Genomic DNA, 23,756 nt, shown 5'->3' with positions numbered 1-23,756 from the left:
TGGTGACTTGTGGCAGTTTATTTGAATCTAAGAGCCAGAGATGTGCCCCAGGGCAAAGTGTTATCAATTTGAATTTTTTTCTGCCTTGCTGATATGCCATTTGCTTTTTATGACATGACTATTAAAATTTTTGGTATTTTTATATCATGGAGAAAAATAAATTTTCCATGTTTAAACTTAGAATGTTGAATGATATAGCAACATGTAAAGTTTGTACATCTTATAAATGGTAATATTTTGATGTAATTATTCTTAGCCAGGTAGTTTTCCTGCCTTTATTTCCAAGAAATATTCTTGGATTTTATTTTGGAAGATAGTATATCAAAAGGCATTATGTCTAGTGGTTAGGCACATAGGTTTAAAGTTGGACAAATCTAAGCATGAATCACATACTTTCATATATAGCTGTGCTGGATGGATTATTTAGCTTTTCATCAGTAAAGTGGGTATACAATATCTCATAGGATTGTTGTGAGAGTTAAATGAGATTAAGTATAGGAATGAATGGAGGAGCAAATATGCTTTCAAACTCACTATTCTTAAGAACATGAAATTTATGGCTCAATGAATCAAAAAAATCAGCAATACAATTAAAAGTTATTACTTACTGAGTACTACACACACAGACACATACACTCATTATCTCTTATCCTTGTAATAATGATAGAAGATAAAAATTACTGTTTTGCAAATGAGGCAATTGCAATTCAAAGGTTATTGACTTGCCCAAGGCCACACAGATACTACACAATAACATTTAATTCAAGTTTATCTGACTCTGAAGTTTGTTATATCCACTAGTAAAAGTAGGAAAGTCTACTTTTTCCCGATATCAGCCATAGCAACAAAATAATTGTTTAATTGAACTTTTGACTTTTTGAAGTATGTTTTATTAAGATTATTTTTACTGATCTAACAGTTCTTAAGATGTATTAATAGCTTAGATTCTTCTTCAAAGAACCAACTACACTTTATTAAGCCTCAATTATATGGCATTTTATTCAGAGATATTTATGTTTATATAAAAGCAAATTTGCAGCACAAATGCAACTTTACTTTCTGCCTTTTAATTTTTGTCCTAAACATTTCTCTGTTAGTATATTATCTTCACAACCATTATTTCTAATTTAATACTTCATAAATTTATACTTTATGAAAAATATTTTTGTCTATAGAAATATGAACAATTGAATGAGACACAGAAATATGAATGAAGTATGTATATCTTGGAGAATCAGGAAATCCTGGTTTCTCCTAATCTTACTAGTAATTTTTCAAAACTTATTTTATTGTCATTATACTGTTTAATATAGTACTTTAAATATACTGTTACTAAATATTTACTGTTGCTAAAGATTTATTGAATTATTAAAAAATATAAATAAATTTGCTATTAATTTATTTTAACTTCCCTGGAATGCATATTAAAATATAACAATATTATGTAACTGTTGTGATGATTATTATTTTAAAAAATGAGTACTCAATATTTGCCAAATTCTCATAGGATTGCTAGAATATGTCCAGTCATTTCAGTTGGGACTATCAGACAGAATTGATTATAGATGAAGATAGATTCAACACGTTCGTTTCTGTCTTCTGGGCACAAGGTAGCACCACTGTTTCTAAAACTGTTCTTAGATGTCTTTGGAGTTCATGGAAATGTCTCTCTCCAAATTTTACTGGTCCACATACGAGAGCCAGAGTTTGGAAAATGCTGATCTATGTGACAAAGAGATGGTTAGAAGGGTCTAAAAATTATGAGTAAAACCAGCATCTATTTTCAAGTTTTGTTTTTCTACATTCTGAAATAACTGGGTCTTATTCCAGCAATCAGTCCTCACAACTCTCAACTTTGTGCAGGTGCTATTTCTTTCTCTTATCAACAAGTGAAAGATGAAAAAAGTTTAAATAAAACTAACCCCAAATTTATCTAATCATCTATCTAAAAGGAAGAGATAAAATATTTAAAACAGATACATTAAAACAAAAACATCTAAATGGATAGAATCACTGTGTAGGCCCAGATATCCTTCACTGCCAAAGTTATAAACGATTAAAAATGGAATAATTTGTTTCAAGAGGCAAGTCTGATGTTTCATACAGGAAGCCACTTTTACTGATGGTTATGGAAAAAAATCTCTAAAGATTAACACATGGGGTCAGAAAGCCTCACTCTAGAGCAACTGATACTGAGACAAAGCCAGTCAATTTGCAGGTGGCATTAGCAGCTCACCCCTTCATTCATTCCTTCACTCTGACCATCCCCTCCCTGCCAAAAAAAGCAGTAACCCCAGTGGCAGACTCTGCACGTTCTCCACCAAGATAAAAATTGACTTCATTTCATGCTGCTTCTTTTTTTCCCCTTTGACTTACCACCAATGTCAAAAGTATACAACTGGTTTTATATTCTGTAATATTTTTATTTACTTTTTTTTCTTATGTTAAGTGTGTTTACTTTTGTACCAAGAACAGTAAGTATCACAGACAGTGCATTTCATTTAAATGGAACCCTAGAGCAAAAGTGAGTCACAGTGAGGGGTAGAAGCAGAATGTATCATTATCTCGTAGGCTCTGTTATATTTTTTAATTTAGCTTTTGAACAAATAAAAATAGAATGAAATTCAATAAGTGCAATAGAATAAGGAAGAGTACTTCTGGCATATTTTGTGGTTATAAATATTATATTGAGAATAATCCATATTTATGTTGATGTACAAAGCATTTGAGATGCAAAAAATTGTAGAGTAGAATACCTGCTGTCAAAGAACTTTTAATATTAATTATTTTATAAGCATTTTACTGAGGTATCAGTGCTATTGCCTTAGGAGACAATAGTAAGCAAAAAGAGACTGTGTCCTACCCTTGCTGGGAATAGCAGAGTCACGTAAGGGAGAACATAGTTGAACCATGGTAGACTGTTTGATTTGAAGTTACATTTTAATTTGTTGTAGACTTTGATCAGCCAAATCTTGGTTTTCAGACATGACGGACAAAACCTATTATCTTATTTATTAGTAGTGATTTAGTGGGTTAATAAAACTGATATGGCAGCTGCTCTTATCATAGCAAGTTATTGCAAGTCCCTGAACAGCTTAATCCCATCATTTCCTTATCAGTTATCATTTGTGTAGTGTAAACTAACATCAGGGCTACTAGCTCAATGGGAACATATGTTTCAGGAATTCTATATAAGGACTGAAATGGAAAAGAAGAAATATAAGTGCAGATGTAAATTTACCAGCAAATGAAGAAAAATATTATACAAAAATTAAATATTTTAGCAGTATGGAAGAACAGCAACAATTTCATTTGTCCTATTAAAAATCTCTTACATTTTATAACATGTGCACTTAAAAATGTAGCCACAAACATTAGTTAATAATTCTTCTTTATTCAGGAATTGTAAATTAGATCTGTCTTTGATATAGGGCTAGGGACAGTTGATTATAATGGATAAACACAATGCTGTTAGATAATCATAAAGGCTACTTATGTTTTCTTGGAGAATAATCATCCTCAGGATTTTTGAGCATTTATCATATATTTTCTTTAACAAAAATTAATAATAGTCATAAAGGGAGAAAGAACTGTTGAATGTTTTTATTCAGAGTAATCTATAGGATAAGCATCAGGCAGTGGTATATAAGTTAAAATAACTATTCCACAGTGAGACGAATCTGACTTTTTATTTAATGTGCATCAGCATATATTCTTGTTATGTTAGAATATTCATGGTAAATATTCTCTAGCAAGATTTATTTGGGGCAAGTCTAATAACAACAACATAAAATGTTGCAAGTGAGATGAAAAATCCATGTATACTCTTCATGAACTCACTCTCCCCAGTTTTATGAGGTTTAATTTTAGCTGTTAGGAAGACAGAGAGCTGTTCATTTATTATCTCTCCCCCTCTGTTCTCTAAGACACTAAATCATCACTCAGATGACAATATGTACCTAGTTAAACCAAAAGGAAAATTAAAGGGGAAAGATAGTTTATTGGCTCCAGAAGAAACTGGATATGAAATGTGCTAAAACATTACAATGGTCATTGCTAAATATGGAGATTTGTATTGCCAGCAACAATCTTTCTGCCTAAATACAGTGATTTTATGCCATTCATATATATTGGTTAGGTATGCAACTTTTGTTCAACCCCAGTATTTTCCTGATGACCTAGAAATGTAGTATCAGATAGTGGCTATTAAAAACTCTTTCTTCTTAAGAAAATGTATGTTTAATCTGTTTCTAAATTCCTGGAAGAACACATTGATTCATCAGATAGATGCTTGAGGATTTTTCTTTACAGTAATTTCTAAAGGGGACTATGAAAGAAAAAATAAAGTTCTCTTCCTCTAAGTCTTAGAGTTTAATAGGGAAGGTAATCCCTGTACACATATACCAATGATACAGGGACAAAGCTACATGGGACAAATGACCAAGAGAGTTCAGGGGAGTTCAGGATGTTTTTCCTGAGAGACAAGGCAAAGCCTTCATGTGTTAAAGTTATGCCTTTCGGCATGAGTAAGAAATGAGAGTTCAGGTGTCGGGCAGGTTCGAGGTGGGGAAGGGGATGGGTACATTTATACCTAATGGGTGTGGTGCACACTGTCTGGGGGATAGCATGCTTGTAACTCTGACTCAGGCGGTGCAAAGGCAATATACGGAACCTAAACGTTTGTACTCTCATAATATTCTGAAATTAAATAAATAAAGTTTGGGGTAAAAAGAAATGAGGACATGATGGAAGAAGGGTATTCCCAATAGAGAGCTCAACAAAACAAAAGCAGCAGGGTAAAAAGCACAAGATATTTATAGAGCACAGGCAGTCCTGATAGTAACAGATAAGTTTATCCAGTAGTTGTGCAGGATTAAAGAAGTTAGTAGACTTCCTTACATCATGTTGGATAAGAGATTCTTTAACCTTACCAAATTTTAAATTGTGCTGGTATGTTTAAGTATAGGATACCATATGCATACCTTTAATTGACAAGTTCCACAAGTTCTTTTTATAGTTTTCTTTATGACACACTGTTATTTTTAACTTTTTTCATGTTATTTATTCATTTATTCAACAAATGTTTATTAATTGCCTATTATAAGGTATTTATATTCTAGAAGGATTCTTTGTTAATGGAATGTCAAATATGAAACATCCAGATCAATGGTGTAGGTTTCAACGATTCATGCTAGTTATTCATGCTTACTAGTTACTCCTGCCAAACTGGAATCGAGAGTGTGTGTGCATAAATGCAAACATATTTGAACTATATTTCATCTAAGACTTTCTAATTGTAGGAAAATTAAAGTATGAAATTAAATATATCTTTTGCATCTTGAACATGGAGGCAGTATAGTCTGTTGAGATTGTTTCTACTGAGCCATGGGTTTGAATTTTACCTTCAAACCCATAGCTTTTTTCCATAACATTTAAAAATAAATCCCATAATTTTTGAACCTCTATTTTGAAGTGGGGATAATATTCTACTTGCAGAGTTCTGTGGAAATTTCAGATCGTGTATACATGTTATGGATGTATTACATGTAATAGGAACTTAATAAATGGTTACTATTTATATTATGACCTGCTATCACCTGTTTCAATTGTAGCACATATTAAATTGGGTATTACAATTTTTCCTTTGCATTCTTTTTTCCCCTACAAGACTGTCAATCCCTGCAGAGACCCTACTCTACCTCTTTTTGAATCCTCAATACTTAGCACACAGTAATCACTGGATACATGTTGGAAGAAAAGAGAATGCACTCTTCCACTGGTTCCCTATCTCCTGGCATGTTTATCAGCTTGTATTGATAGAATATGCTTAGCTACTTCAACATATCTACATTATGAGGCATTAATGAAGAGAAAAGGACTTGCCATTTCTCAGGTGTAGAGCTGAATGGAGCTGACCAAATCATTTTCCTCAGGTGTCAATTTGTATCTGGGTTGATAGCATCATTTATATTTGACCTTTAAAACACATATTACTCAAAAAGGACTTTTTTGGGGGTATGTATAAAATCTTGACACTGAATGTAGGTGGAGGCATTAAATACTTCTATTTGTAAAGATATTCTGCCCTAATGATTGGGGGCAGGGCCGAGGGGACCAAACACAGGAATTTATAAAAATATGAATCAAATATGTTGTATAATGGAAATATACTTTCCTTAAAGTCATAAGAAAAAATTACAAAGCCATATTAGTATGTATTTGATCCTGAAAATGTTGCATTTAAAAAAATGTGAATATCAGGTAGTTTAAAAATTGGAAGTAAAATGTGCCTCAATGTTGGTCAGTGCAGTCACTGTTTCATGATTGGCAGGCATCTGGCTCAGGAAGCTGTGGACTAGGGTAGACATGAATGTTCCTGACCAGATCTTCAGAGTCTGTTTTGCTCATCGTTGAAGTGACAACTAGCTCAGTGATCAGGACATGGTATACATGCCAGTATTTGTTGAGTTCATAGTCATCCGTTTGACTTATGCTTTTGTCTATCACCTGTGAAGGCAATGTAATTTTTTCTCAGTCTGCATAACAAACCACTTTACCATGGTATAATATTATTTACATGTTAAAAAAGGATTATAAATGAGAAATAAGAAAATCAAAGTTATGATAAAATAAATTCATCAACTTTTACAGCAATGCCTATCATATATTGCTTTAGCAAATAGAACAAACAGCAAGCTTATGACATTTTCAAATGTAGTTAGGCTGGAGGTCACTAGAAACCCCCTTATTCTCTTGTATTTCATTCCTTTCCTGATCTTAGATAAATGCAAATTGAAGGGATAGGGAAACAGTGGGTAGAGATGCTTCATGGGGGAGGGAATGGAAGAGATTGGGGACTGACCACAGAAAGCAGATGTTAGAGGACTCTGGCTGCTCTCACTAAATGCCACTTATTCCACTAGTTTCTGTACAATATTTGTAGTGTTTGTTTTTGGGTCTATAATATGTCAGGAGTCTGCAGCTTAGGAGAATGAGCTAAAATTTGAAAATCCATGAGATGTTACATTTGTGGTTTGTGATCCATTGGCATATTTATAACAAATAACTCATAACAAATAACTCATATTTATAACAGATAACTCATGACACATGTTGCTTTCCATGTGTCATATTTCCATTGATTTGTGACATCACTTTTTCCCCATTATTACACAGATGTTTTAAGTGAAAATGATGATAAATTAGGCCTTTCATTCCTCGTGAGGGTCACATGCTTCATGTATATTCCTGTGCATGACATCATTGTCTTCCTCACACATAATGTCACACTGTTTTCTCTATCCAATAGATATACTATTTTCCTGTTCAATTAACCAAATTTTCCTGTTCAATTAACCAAAAAGCATTTTCCTGTTCAATTAACCAAATTTAGGTTGAACTGAGCAATTTGAAAATAGTTGTAATCAACATACTTAGATCCAATGCCTAACATTTAAAAATTTGGGAGATTTGAAAGCTAATTTTTTAAGGGACATAAGGGGATATAGAAGTAAGTGAGTCTCCTACTTTTTTTCAACCCTAGCACCAGAAATATGACCAAAATTAGAATTAGTGACTGTCAAAAAAGGATTTAGCACATTAAGATGCTACCTACCTAAAAAAATAGTGGAAGAGAAATGTCATCAAGAAGTTGCAGTTCTTGCTTGTGGTTACTTCAGTTATATCTTAGCCTGTTTTCCCCCTTCAAAAATTTCCTTCATTAACACAGAGCTGGTTCCTGTCCTTGCTCTAGGTATCATTACTATGGGATTGGCATCAAAGAGAGCAGTGCATATTACCACTCCGTTTATTCTGGAAAGGGCCTAACAAGGTAGAGTTATACCATCTTCAATGCAAATTCTCTGCATTTCTTTAAATGTGCATGACATCTATTGAATAAAATGATTTCCTAATTTTACTCATCAAAATGTTTTCTTTTAAGTGTCAGACCTTAATGTCAACTTTGTATGGGCATTTATGTAGTTTAGATGACTGGGCACATTGTTAATATTATAAAGTATAATTTGTAATAATGAGAAGTTAATGGTGAACTAGGTGTCTTAGAGATTCAGGGGAGAAATAAAGAAAGCAGAATTTCTTTTAAATTTTTATTTATTCATAAGGCTGAGTCTATTTTCAAACTGGATTCAATAAAATAAAGGCAGAAGATGTAAACATGATTTTTTTTCTGAGACACAATTGGTTATAAAGATCTATGTGCTTGACTAGTACCTTACCAAGATGAAAAGTTTATTGTAATAATCTTTAATAACATATACATTGAATATCACCTTCCCTTGTAAGATGAAGCTACTGACCTGTTTGGGTCTCTATGAAATGCAAAACATAAATGCAAATAAAAAGCACATTGTTCTAAGCTGCTGTTAATCAGCAAGAGAAGGTTTCCATTTTAATAAGTAACGTGACATCCAATGAAACCAGTGACATTATACAATTTTATTTTTTTAAAAAACACATTAAGTCTATATCTGAGATTGCGTTTTATGGTATGATTTACCAAGAACTGCTCTTAGCTGAGTAAGAAACTATTTTTAAAAATAAAGTATCTATAGAAAAAAATAATTTTAGTCACCTGAGTTATACTAAGGTAAATTCAGATATTAAAAGAAACATAATGGCTACTTACTATCTACTACCCATTATAAAATGTAAATACAGTCTGGAGCACACACAACTGTTTAATATCAAGTGTTCTTTGCTTGCCTCAAATCTCACTTTACTTTCCTAAATATTCTTCATTTTACTTTTCCCTAAAGGATTTATATTTTTTAGTAAGTTGAGAAAGATGCTTGAGTTCATTTGAAAAACAAACAAATTTCTCCAGTTTATTTCACTAATCATGACATGAAGTTACAATTTTGGGGGATCCTCTGTATATCCTTGAATATTATAACTGTAATTTTTTTAAGTAATGAGAAATGTACTGATTTTTTAAAGGTTTTCTGGAAGCAAGCTGAAGAATGAGGTAAGAATTATTTTTATCTTTATTTTATATCTGCTATAATATGTCTTACAAGTTAAGCAATATTCTTGATCATCTGTGTTGACAAATATAGAAATAAATCTTGTTTATTACGAATGCCTTGAATGACTAAGGACTTTAGTTGCAGCTAAATTATATTTGGGGCAACAAGTGAGTTTCTACATGGACCTACCAAACAACTTTGAGTTAACCTAGGAGAGATAATTGTTCAGTTATTCTTACCTAATATCAGATAGTTGGGAGACTGGGGGAAAAAAGGACTATCATTTATCCAAATTTCCACTTAAATGTAAGCAAAAAGTTTAAGTGCTAGATATAGAAAAAATTGGTATTTGGACTACACCCATTTAGACAAAACATTTAATAGTTATCAAGAAACCCAAAAGCTATGCTACATTATGGTTCACTTTGCTACTTGTGTATACAAACACAAACACACAAACACATCACACACACACTTGCATATAATCTTTCTCCCTAGGCTTCCTCTCCACCCACTCCTTAAAGAATAGATCAGCAAACTGACTTTATCTAAATGAGTTAGGCTGCCATTAGGAACTGTATGGCTAATTAGGCACATGATAAGACCTTCATTATCCTCAAGTTAACTAATCATTAAAAAAAGGTGCCATAGAACTAAGGGCACATGACAATGTGTTGTGTGTAAATCTGGACCTGAGGTAAATTGTAAATCCATTAGTTTGGTGAAATGATGCAAGCATATTATCTTAAGAAATAATATAAAGCCTCCAACCTCTGAAATGACCATTTCTTTCCACCAGTGCATTTAATACAGTTAATAGCTAATTACATAATAAAAATCCTCTAGATTGTTCTTTTACCAATGAAATAATAGCTCTTTATTAGATAAACAATTGTGAAACTGCAAAAATATTGACTTAGAAATACACTTCGGTTGACTAAAGTTTATGTCAATAGAGAATATAAGTCATTTCTCTCAGGTGTTCTTTCTGCCAGTTTGATGAGGCTTGGGGTACTAGTGAGCCATCAGCTGATATATCCTGAGTACAGCAAGCCTTGCTTTATGGAATAAAAGAAAATATTCTCTCAGTCTACTTTTTCCTCCTTAGAAGAGTACACTACAAACTCAATTCTAGATTTTGTTAATAAAGTTAAAATAAAATATTTTGGTTAGGCTAGACAGCCTATGAATTTTCTACAGATACCTGAAGCAATAATAGTGTATCATTATTATTATGATTATAGAAATTAACATAATTAAGGGCTTTCTAAAAACTTAGAACTACTCTAAATGCTTTAAAAATGGTAATAAAAATTTTCATAACAAAGTTGAAATTAAAAAGTACATTTTTTGTATTTAGGGTTAACAAATCATTACAGGCTTGCTCAGGACACTTTTGATGCAAACATACATATACTTCAGGTCATTTGTACATTAATAACTGTGAGGTAGGAAGAATAGGTGTTAACATGCTAATTTACAGCTAAGAAAAATGGGGCTGAGAGATGTATTTGCTTTTTTAAAAAGTCAGAGTAAAGTTCTGTTTTTTAAAACCCATGTTCAAGATATTAATGAACAGATATATGGTATTACACATACTAGGGGACAAAACAGTGAATGGATACATTTGGTCCTGTCCTCACAGAGCTTTACAGTGTGGCAGGAAAACGAATCTTGAGCAAGGAATTATAAAGGGTATGATGGGAGTTGACTGCGTTTAGGGGATTGAGGATATTCTCCATAGGAAGTGCTGCTTAAGTAAAGGACTGAGAATAAGTGGGAGTTTGGAGGAGGAGCGCAGTAGGGGTAAGGGAATAAGAATGATCCAGACGAAGGGAATGGCAAAAGGAGGGTTTCTCAGCCTCAATTGCATGGAAATTTTGGTCCAGAATATTCTGTTTGTTGGACATATCCTGTATAGTGTAGTTTGCTTAGTAGTATCACTGCCTCCCACCAGATTCCTGCAGCACACCCCCTCCTTTGCTGTAACAACCAAAAATGTCTCTGACATGGCCAAATTTCATCCACTGGATTGTATGAAGGCAAGCAAAAGGAGCATCATATTATAGAAAAAAATAAAGAAATTTGACACAGCTTTAGAGTAGAATGAGATAGAGAGTAGACCTATAATAGGTGAGTAAGGGCTGGATTGTGTGTGGTCTTATTAGGTTAAGAATTCTGGAATGGGAAGCCACTGAAGAGGAATGATATCATCATACCAGTGTTTTCTAAAACTCACCCTGGTTATAATATAGAGAACCAGTTAGAAGAGTGTAAGAAAGGAAGCTAGTAAATCCACTGGAGGATATATGAGCCTGGGTAAGAGAAGAGCTGGACTAGGATAACTGACATAGGGATGGAGAGAAGTAACTGATTTAAGTTAAGAAATATTGGAGGAGAAGCAGGTAGAAAGATAATTAGTTCAATTTGGGACTTGTTATATTTGATGTGTTTGTAAAACATCCCGTGCAGATTCAAAGGGGGCAGTTGGATATATGTGACTGGAAAAGAGAACTTAGAGATGTAGTTTGAGGGGGATTGAAGCCATGGTAATGGACAAAAATGTATACAGGAAAAATGAAGGAGAAGAGAAGGGGTTACCGGAAAAGAGTTGTGAAAAGTGGGAAAGAGGACGAGGGTCAATGAGATAACTGAGGAGAATCCAAAGAGGTAAAGAGAGAAGAAGAGTATAATGTCACAGAAGCCAAGAAAAAAAATGTGTCCAGCAAAAGGGAATGCTACTCTCACTACTATCAAATGGTGCTAAAAGGTCATCAAGATAAGGACCAGGAAGGATCTATGGAATTAGTTAAGTGGGATAACTCATGACTTCAGGGAGAAAATTTTTAGTGGTGAGCTGGGGTTTGATTGGTTTGTGAAATAAGTGGGAAGTGACACTGAAGGCAGAAAATTTAGTCAAGTTGAGGGCTATACTCAGAAAAGGGCTTTGAGTTTAGTTCTGAAGGATGATTAGACTAATGTGCTAATGTTGGTAAGACTGATTCAGTAAATGAGCAGAGACTGCAGAAAGAAAAGTGGGGAAAGTGGAGAGCTGAGAGGAAAGAGCTTCAGAAAGAAGGAATTGGCCCTGAAGGGAAGGAGCACCTCTTTCATTAAAACTGGAAAGAGGAAAGGGTCCATTCAGATGTGAGTAGATTTGTAAATTATGTGGCAGGAAGTTGAGGTAGCTTCTGTGTGGTGGTTTTGGATATCTCTCAGAGGTAGCAGTTTGGGTTATTTGTTGTGAGTGAAAATCATGGAGGGAAAGTAGGAGTTTGAAGAGCTTAAAGAATCCCCAATTATTCTCAATCAGGATTCCCAAAGAGCCTGCAGCCCTAATGCCCTAAGGCACCCATTGTATGGAAGGAACAACTCCTTTATGCATGTGGAATGGTGCTAGCTAAATGCCACCCTTGAAAGAAATGAGAAAATGGTTGCTCAAATTATTTTCTGTAGGACTTAATTTTCTCACAGATACTCTATTGAGAGAGATGGGAATAGTCTTTGTGGAAAACAAGAAAGGTAGAATATTGTAAAATTTAAATGGTGGGAGCCAGCAGACATGCAAAATATTCAGGAGCAGTCCTAATAAGAGAAGCATACTAACTGTTTGGAAAAAATACAGGTATAAAAGAAAATTTTAAATGAAAAGACAAACCATGTACCTGGATAGGTATGCTAAATATTATAAATATGCCAATTCTTCCTAAATTAAATTAGATATTTTATGTTCTAATAAAAATTTAAATGAGTAATTAATTTTTGGAAATGATCAAAATGGTTACAAGTTAAATCTCGAAGAATATGCAGGAAGGAATACTTGAGAAATGTAAACAAGAAGAGTCAAAGGGGACTTGTCTGGCAGATATCAAAATACTATGACATTAGGATGTCAACTGCAGATGGGACAAATCCCATCTCAACTGCAGATGGGACAAATCTGCACCAAAGATTAGGTACCTGAAAAAGACTCTGGTTTATATAAGGATTTGGAGTATGATCAAGGATACATTACAACCAATGAAGAAAGAAAAAATTTTTCAATGAATTGTCTTAAGTTTTTTCCGGAGGAAGATGGAGTATACAAAAAAATGAATAAAATTCTTCAGGCATAATGTGAAAAAATGTACTATTTTGGAAAAAAAATTCCATACCTCATATTGTATATGAATTTCATATAAACTGTTAAATATAAAAAGAATACTTAGGAGGAAATATATATACCTTCCTCATTTCTGTATGAGGTCATTCACTTTCTAAGCCTGAAAACAGTTCAAGAAATTGCAAAGGATAAGACAAAATCAGACTTTAGAAACTTCATATCAAAAGCATCATATACAAAATTTGAAATCAAAGGAAAAACTGGGAGAAATATCACAATGAAATAATATATCTACTACCTGAAGAAATCCTGAGATTTATAAGAAAAATATGAAGACCACAATAAAGAGTAAAAGATATGAATAGATGATTCACTTAAGGAAGAAAAGGCTCATGAAATAAAAATTAAAATAACATTTTACATTATATTAATAAAGTTAACAGATATTAAGAAATTCTGAAGCTGGTGAAGGTATGGTGAGATAAGCTCTTTCATATTCTGCTGGTGAAGACAGAATTAACTTTCTGGCAAACAGCTCGAAGATTTTTATTGAGTCTCCTACTAATTCTGCTTGTATGTAAATCTCACATAACAATAGAAAATGTGAACAAAACATTATGCACAAAATTGTTATTTACTACAGTGAAAAAATATATATTACCTAAATGACTAATAATACATAAATTGTTACATAACTTATAGTACATTTATAGGACTGAATATTATTTCAATTATTAAAGGGTTCTTTTAATTATATGGAGAAATGTTAATTATGAAAAAATTATACACAAAAGCAAATATGTATGTATATAGCCTCAAATATATAAAACAAAACTGGATATTTATAAATCATAAAGAGATTGTTCCCGACTTATGATGGTTCGACTTAATGATTTTTCAACTTTACAATGGTACAAAAGTGATACATACACATTCAGTAGAAACCAAACTTTGAGTACCCATGCAATCATTCTGTTTTTTACTTTCAGTACAGTATTCAATAAATTACATGAGATATTCAGCACTTTATTATACATGTATTAAATGCATTTTTGACTTAGAATATTTTCAACTTACAATGAGTTTATTGAGACATAACCCCATCATAAGTCAAGGAGCATCTGTATAAATGACAGAAGATGAATATCTATAATTATGTTGTGCAATGTGGTAGCCACTAGTTACATATGGCTATTAAGTAAATAAAATAAGTAATAATTATTCATTGTTAATAATAAATATCAAAATAATAAAATAATACATTAATAATTTGTCAGTCAATTAACTACATTTCAAGTGCTTAAAAGCCATATGTGGCTAGTGGCTACTATATTGAGCAGTAAAGATATAGAACATTTCCATCATTACAGAAAGATCAATTGGAACAGCACTGTTCTATAATATGTAAAGAATTCAAATCAATAATGAAAAGACAATCCAAAGGCAATATAGCAAAGTATATGAACAGGCAAATTCATACAAGGTAAAAAAAAAAAATGAATGAACAATCAATAATACTGCTGTTCCTGGTGCCCATTCTGATTTACCAGAGTCCAAGCATATTTTGAATATCATCCCTGCCGATAAAAAAGTGTTCAATCTAACTATTAATCAGGCAAATGCAAATTAAAAAACCTTCATGAGTGATTATTTCACAATTGCTAAATGAACAACAATTAAAAAGTCTAAAGATATTTTGTTGGCAGGAATGTGCAACAAAGGAACTCTCATAAACAGTAAAAGGGACAGTATCTAATAAAGTTGGAGATGCACACATTTTATGACTGCATTCCTAGAGAAACCTTCACACTGTGTACAAGGATGCATGTAGGCTGATGTTCACTGCAGTGTCATTTATAATTGCAGAATACTAGAAAATAATCTAAATGTTCATTATGATAGAATGGGAAAATAAGTTTTTATATATTTTTACAACAAAATACTATAGTACTTTGGAAATGAGTGAACTATAGTTATTAGAATCAAATTAGAGTCATCTCAAACACAAAGTTGAGTGAAAAGAGCATGAGTATAGAAGGATGCATACTGTCAGGCACTAATTTTAAAGCAATGACATACGTTATTTAAGAATATTTACAACAAGGCAAATTTTTACAAGTTTGAATCGGAATAATCTAAACCAAATCCAGGACATTTATTTTTTCTTGCAGAGAGAAAGGAAATGAGATTAGGCAGGGTTACAAAGCTGCTTTAATATTTGAAATGTCTCATGTCTTAATCAGGATGGTGAGTACATGGGTGTTTCTTATTTTTTCTCTCTGCCTTTTTAAAAGTTTTTAAAAGTTTTACATAGTTCAAAATATAAAAGCAAAAAAAGCCAATAACAACAAAAGCAAAAAAAATTAACAGTGAGAGGCTGGCAAGAGCTGTTACCACTTGGTGGTAATAATTTGATTGTTTTAAATTCTTTATTCATAAATGTAGTGGTTTAAATTTCAGAAATGTCTTGGAGATTGTCTCAGAATCTGTTAATCGCCAGGAATAAAACAAACAAACAAAACCTAATTCTAATACTTTGCCCTGATCGAAGAAAGCTTTTTTTTTTTTTTTTTTTCCTGTGAATCTTCTAGTGTGGGCCAAATTTTGTTTTAAGTACCTAGACTGATGAAGTTACCTATGAAGTTATTTCATAGGGAATGGGACCCTTGATTTGAAATGACCAGGAAGTTCCCTTGATAGCCAGAGTTTTCTTCTTAACATCAACCATTCATGGCCAGTTGAACAACTTTGTGCTGAGATAAATATCAAATCCTCCCTTTTTGGTATATGCTTTTCAAATATTTGTAGACTGTTATCATACTCTCCTTTGTCATCACTTAGCCAAGCTGTGCAGCTTAACTCCTTTAATCTTTCTACATAAATCAGACCCTCGCCTACTAATCATATTTGTTTCTTTTCTGTAGGGTCCTTCTTGCTTTCTTTTAGAAATAAGATTCTTAACAGTTCACCCAAGAGTACCAAAGTCATAAGTTAAGAATGAAAAAAACAAAACAAAAAAAAACCCAGACCGCTATAGATGGCCTATGATCTGGCACCTCTTTTAGTACAATTGTAATAGCAAACATTAGTGGAATTGAAATGAGTATATTTTATTTTTTTGCAGATGATCGGTCCCTTCTTTATTTTTGTGTTACACATTCTGACAACCTATTATTACTTGATATATTCCATTGATACCATCTTTGTACACAATTGTTAACATATTCAAATAAATTTAATTTTTAATTAAGATTTTTCCTTTAGGCTCTTATGCCTCTTGTTGGTGTTTCACACATATTGCTAGCTTCTTTTACACAAAACTATTATTTATCAACATGAGAGTTTTTTAAAACTATTAAAATAAAAGATATTGACTTTGTTCCGTAACATGTGTTACCTTAGCATGCTAACATTTGTGGTTGGGAAATGTGCTATTTGCAACACCCCCACCACACACACACAAGTGCATACATCCCTACCTTGTAGCCTAAAAGAAAGAAGCCCTCTGTGCACCTATCTCAATCACTTTCTTTTTCCGACTCATCAAAAGTTACCACTTTCCAGAATTTGATATTATGCATTCATTTTTTTCTGAAGTGTATCACTTATTATATATCCCTAAACCATGTATTATTTATTGTTCAACCAGTTTTATCCTACATACAAATGGATTCATTTTTATGACTTTTATGACTTTTTATTCAGCATTAGGTTTTGTGATTCCACAAGGCTAATATATGAAGTTCTAGTCTCTTTATTTGTACTGCTGTGTAGTATTTCATTGTATGAAAATATCACAATGCATTTATTGATTCCATTGTGGATGTATTTTTTTTCTTAAAAAACAATATAGACATTAGCATCCAGATACACATCTATAAGAGTGAAATTCCAGGTCCTATATGCTCTGGTTTAACTTTACTAGTTAAGGTCAAGTTATTTTCCAAAGTGGTTGTGTCAACTTATATCTCTCCAGCTATAGGTGAGCATTCCTTATGCAGCACATTCTTATGCTTGGTATTGAATGGCATTTTAGTTTTTGCCAATCCTGTGAGTATAAAATACTTTTGAAGAACAGTTTTGCTGGAAATAGAATTCTTGGTTGACAAATTATTTCTTTTGGTATTTGGAATAAATCAGCAACATTACTTTTTGGCCTCCAAAGTTTCTGATGAAAAATCTGCTGATAATCTTGTGGAGAATCAATTGTATGATTAAAATTAAGACATCCCCAGATAAATAGAAGCTGAGTGAGTTAGTTACCAGTAGACCTCCCTTGGAAGAAATGCTAGAGGAAGTACTGCAAGTTGAAATGAAAGGACAGTAGATAGTACCTTGAACCCATATGTAAACATAAAAATCTCAGTAAAGGTAAAGACATGGGCAATTATAATAAAAGCCAATGTTATTGTAACAACAATTATAACTCTATTTTCTGTTTTCTACATGATTTAAGAGAATAATTTGTATGTATGAGTCACTTCTCTCTTTCAGGATTCTTTCTTTGTCTTTATCTTTCCACAGTTGGATTATAATATCTTGCTGCAGGTCTCTTTTGAGTTCTCTATATTGGAGTTTTGTTGAGTTTCTTGGATGTTTATATTTATTTCCTTCATCAAACTTGGGAAGTTTTCAGATATTCTTTCTTCAAATATTGTCTCTTTCTCTTCTCCTTCTGATACTTCCACAATGCATTGGTCTACTTGATGATGTCTGACAGGACCCTTAGGCTCTATTCACTTTTCTTCAATCTTTTTTCTCTCTGTTCCTCACATTCAACAAGGACAATTGTTCTTTCTTCAAATTACTGATTCTTTCTTCTGCCAGCTTAAATCTGCCATTGAACACCTTTAGGGAATTTTTTATTTAAGTTATTGCATTTTTTACTCTAGATTTTTTTCAGGTTTTTAATCTCTATATTGATAGAGATTTCATTTAGTTTCATTTAGTTCATTTGTCATTTTCTTGGCTCTCACCATGTCTTTTAGTTCTTTGAGCATACTTAATCAGTTGTTTTAAAACCTTTGTCTAGTAGGTCCAACATCTGGTCTTTTCCATGACAGTTTCTGATGGTCCTTTGAATGGGTCATACTTTCTTATTTCTTTGTACACCTTGTGATTTTTGTTGTTGCTGTAAATTGAACATTTGACTATAATAACATGCTTTAAGTTTGGAAATCAGATTCTGACTCTACTCCAGGGTTTGCTGTTTTTTGTTTTTGTTTTATTTCTTTTTTGATTGTTGTAGGCTGTCTCTGTGGTGAGGATCAGCCTGAGGTGTAAATTTACAGTCTTCCTAGGTCTTTTCTGAGTCTATGCCTTTCCTTGAGTATGTGTGGTGATTGTCTAATGTCCCCCATAAATAAAATTGCTTTTGAATGCTTTAGTCTTTAATGTCTGACTCCCAGAGAGTGAAGGAAAAGGAGAATGAAGGGAAGGGTGAGGGACCTTTAAATCCTGTAGAAATTACTTCAGGTGGAAAGGGACTTGCAATTGTGTGTCTATATAGGGGTGTGGGTCTTGTTTCCAGCAGCAGTGGCTGTCTGCCTTTATATCTGTACCTCCATGATCAGAAGCAATCAGAAATCACAGTGTGGATCCCCAATAGCTGAAGGACAGGGTCTTTATTGCTCACCCTGGCTCCCATTAGCTATGTATAAGCCACTACTGCATCTCATGCACTACCTGCCCTGGGCTGGGGGTGGGAGATGGTAGCTTCTACTGAGCTAAAAGATGAGATTGACCAAAATGAACCACAGATTTTGGAAATGGCAAACTTTTAGTAGGCTCCAGAGTTCTAAAATATAGTTTCATGAGACATATTTTAGTGTAATTGTTGTCTAGGTGGGGAGACTGGTTCCTGGTGCTTCTTACTCCATCATTTTCCCAGAATCCTCCTTCTCCTCTAATTGATTTTTGAGTGTGATATGAGATAGGAAGCCATTTTTATCTCTGCTAATCTGCAATGCCAATTTTGTCATGTATACATGGGCCATTTCTAACCTATACATTCCATTTCAGTGGTCTTTTAGTCTATGCCTATGCTAATATCACCCTTTTATTTAATGCTAGGATAACATGTGTGAGCCGCTGCATCCAGCTCACTGTTTCATTTATTAAAGCTTTATAATATATCTTCATATGTGGTAGTGCAAATCCTTCTGCCAGGTTCTACTTTATCAGAAATGTTGTGTCGGTTATTGATCTTTTGTATCTCCACATACATTTTAGAATCAGCTTGTTAAACTTCTCAGAAAACCCTGATGTTATTGTGATTGGAATTCCATTGAAGAAGAAAATAAATTTGTGTTGAACTTACATTTTCTTAACACTGTATCTTCTTACATAATTTCTTTAGTGCCTTTTGATAAAGTTTAATCATTTTGCTATAAATGTTTTATGCTTCTTTCATTAGGCTTATTCTTAGGCATCTTTGAATATTTGTTATTATTTCATGCAGTATCTTTTTGTTGCATGTTCTTAATGTTTGTTCCTTGAATTTAGAAGTTCAATTGACTTTTAAATTGATTGTGTATTCAGTATGCTTGCTAAAAAATTTTATTGTTAATAATAACAATCTTTTCTGTGGTGTCTCTTCAATAAAAATGATTTTTCACCCACGAGTATAAGAAAAGTATAAACTTTTCTAAAGTTAGAATTTAGATTCATTTTTGTTATGTTTGTCCATCAAATGTTAGTTTCATATTTTGCCATACCTTTTCCTTCCTTTAAATATTAAATCCTTTACTTTGTTGTATTTTATATTTTTATGTAATATTTCTTTTTTGTTATTTAGATTATTTTTTAAATTATTTTTTATTTATTTCAGAATATTACAGGAGTACAAATGATTTGGTCACATAAATTGCTTTTGTACCATGTCTATCCCCCAGGTAGCGTTCATTGTACACATTAGGTGTGATTTTACCCATCCCTCCTCCCCCTTCCCTCCTGCTTGATTTCCAATGAATGTTATTTCCATGTGTGCACATAAATGTTGAATTTTTAAATAAATTATTCAATTAGAATAGTATTTTATTATGTTTGCAAATAGAGGCAAATTAGGCTAAACATTTTTTAAAATAATTTCTGTTTCTAATATAAAATTTGTTTAAGAGTTTATGTCAAATTTGTCAATAAGAAACCTGTTCTAAAATATCTGATATTTAAGGACTGAAAGGTCTCCCAACTCCTTTCTGCTCTACTATGGTAAGTCTAAAAGGTCTATAAAGTCTGGGAGTGATAAGACAGGGTAGGAACCCAACCTATCTGTGTCAGTAATAAAACTTTTGTCTAGTAAACATTTTCAATGATACAGAGATAAAGAAACATAAAACGTCTAGAAATGAATGAGGAAACTCTGGGAAAAATTACATTTTGTCCTTGACAGGAATGCTTTACTTTCTTTACCAAACTTTTGATTACCATTCAGTTTGTCAAAATTTTGTTTGTGGAGCAGAAACAATTAATTATAGCCTGGGAGACTGATTTGCTGAGGATTGTGTTCTGTCATGAATAATGTATTTATTTTTTCCATGTGGGTTTCTTGTAGGTACATGAGAACCACTGCATCATAAATTATTTGTCACTTTTTCTAGTTTTCTGAAAACTGCTAGAGGTTTGATTTCTCCAGAAGATGTGAAAAAATATCACATATCTGAACTTAGGGTAGGGAAAGATTGATGTGGGAAAATCCAAAGTACTAGTTTGGCAATCAAAAGACTTAGACTCTAGTGAAAATTCTGACAGTGATTATCTCTGAGACTGAATAAATTAACTTATCATCATCTCATTTACTTAATCTGTAAAAGAGAAGGTTGAATTTGTCAATTCCTGATCCTATAAGGTTAAAATAATTTCAATAATTCCAGATGTAGATTTTCCAAAACTTATGCCACTAATTAATGTGAAATTAAATTTCTAAAAAGTTATAAAAACTGACAAATATTCAAAATTAACATCTAAAGTGATACGAAAATATCATGACTATGAAACTATTTAAGGTTTGAAAATACTTTGGCTGATGTGTAGTTTATTCAGTTATACAATCTGAATGGTGTACTCAAATATTCTAATTTATCATAATTTGCAGGTTGAAGAAGAGTGAAATTTTATGGGTTTCTATTTTATTAGAATTGTGTTTTGAAGCATGTAGTCGATAATGATTTATTTATTTTCATTTTCCTAAATTATAGGGTGGCTTCACTCGTAAATATTCGCTTAGCTCAAAGACTGGAACACTTCTACCAGAATTCCCCAGTGCTCAACACCTTGTGTACCAAGGATGCATTTCTAAGGACAAGGTATCAATTAAAGATACTTCTCTATTGATTTTGTGATAGGTTGGTTCCATATCTCAATTTTCTGGAAATCTCATGGTACTGCAGGAAGCAGTCAAAAGTCTGCATAATCAAACATAATTGACTGATTTATAGGAGAGACAAATGCTTACTAACATTGATTAAACACTTTCCAATTAATTATTTACCATCTCCATGGCAGCATGTAATCAGAAGGTGATAAAATAAACCTTAAAAGACTAGAGATTATTTTTTATTTAAAACTCTGTTGAGAAAGAAAACACTAGAATGTGTCTATCATGTGCAATTTCTTCAATTAAAAGTTTTATGTTTTCAATTAGCTTTGTTTTATTTCAGTAAATAGTCATCAAGTATTTCCCTAGAACAGAATATACTCCTAGCACCAAGGGGGAAATAACTAGATGAATACAAGGGCTACACTAGATGATCACAAAGTTTCCTTTCAATTCTAAAATTCTATGCTCACTTACATTTACAAAGTTAAAGTTAAGAAAGTTAAGAAAGAAACATTTTCATTGGATTCAGCTTATAAATAATCCTCAATATGACTTTTCAATGCTTATGTAATAAAATTTGAGGCTGAATTCTCCTCTATTTCTGTACTTCTAGAGTCATTTGCTGGGGTTTTATTGGCTATTGTGTAGCAGGAGCCATTATTAAATCAAAACTTAAAGATTTCTATGTTTTGCTTTCAACTAAAGTTTATATTTTCATTAGCATTTGAGGAACACGCCTTTCATAGTATATTGAGTCAGTTTATATTTTTGAGGCAAAGAGAAGAATATGATTAATTAACGTCCAACTGCATTACTTTAGTAATGGGCTTTTGTTTATTTTAGCATATTATGGGGGTACAAATGTTTAGGTTACGTGTATTGCCTAGAGCCCCCATTCCCCCGAGTCAGAGCTTCAAGCGTGTCCAAAACACATCACACTCATTATGTATGTATATACCCATTCCCTCCTCCCCCCTCATCTGCTCGACACCTGATAAATGTTATTCCTATATGTGCACTTAGGTGTTGATCAGTGAAACCAATTTGATGATGATAGTAATGGGCTTTTTGTAGAAGCAGGAAATAAAAATAACACATTGATTTTAAAAAGGTTATTGGTAGATTAAGTAGAGATGCACAGTAACTTAGAGGGCTAATTTTGATGACAGTCATACTCTGCCAGTTAAGAATAGGCAAAGTATTACAGATATTCACAGATGCCAAATCCAAAGGAGTTTCCTGAAGTATGTCCACTTCCTACTATTCTCCTTTCTCACTGCATTTCTCAAATTTACCACATTCTTTTAACCTTGTAGATGTAATGTGTGATATTATGACTTCATATTTTGAAAATTGCCAGTAAATGTTAACATGTGGCAGTTTGTGGGGAAGCCTATGGAAATCAGTGAGATCTCAGTTCTTTGGGGGAGGGTAATATTGGGTAGCTTTTGTGCAGAGGATTGCTTACATGCAAACTTATCACGAAGATGTTTACTGTGTAAATATTCCTGGCCAGAGGGAGAGAGAGAGAGGGACAGGGAGGTTGAGCAACAAAGGAAAAAAGAGGTAAAGATCAGGCTCCAATAGTTTATTTCAGTTTCTTTGCTGGCCTGCAAGGAATTTCTTACCTACCAACTTGAAAGGCTGGTGTATCAAGGTGCTTACATAACCCTTGGTTTCTAAGTTCATTCCCAGTGGACTCCATCATGAGCACCAGGGACTGACACTCTTCTTTGTCCCTTGAGGACAGCTTAACCCTTTCACCTTTTTAGCTAGTAGCCAAGTTCCCCAGGTAAATTGTCAGTTCCTAGAAAGAGGAAGGTGGGGCTGAAGCCAAGCACTTGAAGCACCTGCTTCTTTAAGGCAGAAAGAACAGAGGCTGCCCAGTGAGAAGCTGACCCCAGTGAGAGATGCTGGCTGAAGCTGGGGGCCAGCTTCTTGACTGATCATACTGTCACTCATGGCAGTTGACACGCCCACCACGTGGTGGCTGCCTTTAATGGAGCTAAGCCTTGTCTCTGCTCCTGCTGTCTCTAACATGATGGCTATTCTCAGAAAACTGAGTAAAATTGTGTTTATAAAGAATGCAAAGTACACTACAACTAAAATTCATTATCCTAAGTCTATGTAAGTATTAAATAAACAAATGAAGTATTAATAGTAATATTTTTAAATGCTGATGATTTGTGTATAAAACAAATTTTGACACAAATAAATAGAAATACTTGTGAAGATAAAATCTTATTTGTCCTTTAGTAAATTTCAGAGCTCAAAGGGTTAATTAATTTTTTTTTTATTGAGACATAATAGATGTGTATATTTTGGGGGTACATGTGATAATTTAATATAA

At 33.0% G+C, this 23,756-nt stretch overlaps 1 protein-coding gene across 1 annotated transcript in view; it reads left to right on the top strand.

Annotated features, from left to right (window-relative positions):
* Positions 1-23,756, top strand: part of RFX6 (regulatory factor X6) — a 51,706-nt gene that overhangs the window by 8,345 nt on the left and 19,605 nt on the right. Inside the window, exons 5-7 of the mRNA XM_012753826.3 lie at positions 7,754-7,831; positions 8,959-8,986; positions 21,285-21,392. Of these exons, the coding sequence (XP_012609280.2) occupies positions 7,754-7,831; positions 8,959-8,986; positions 21,285-21,392 (214 nt within the window). The remainder of the gene's footprint in view (positions 1-7,753; positions 7,832-8,958; positions 8,987-21,284; positions 21,393-23,756) is intronic.

The sequence above is a fragment of the Microcebus murinus genome, chromosome 5, assembly GCF_040939455.1.
Source record: "Microcebus murinus isolate Inina chromosome 5, M.murinus_Inina_mat1.0, whole genome shotgun sequence".
NCBI classification, from domain to species: Eukaryota; Metazoa; Chordata; class Mammalia; order Primates; family Cheirogaleidae; genus Microcebus; species Microcebus murinus.
Note: the sequence above shows the minus strand (reverse complement) of the source record. Positions and strands in the feature narration are given on the sequence as shown.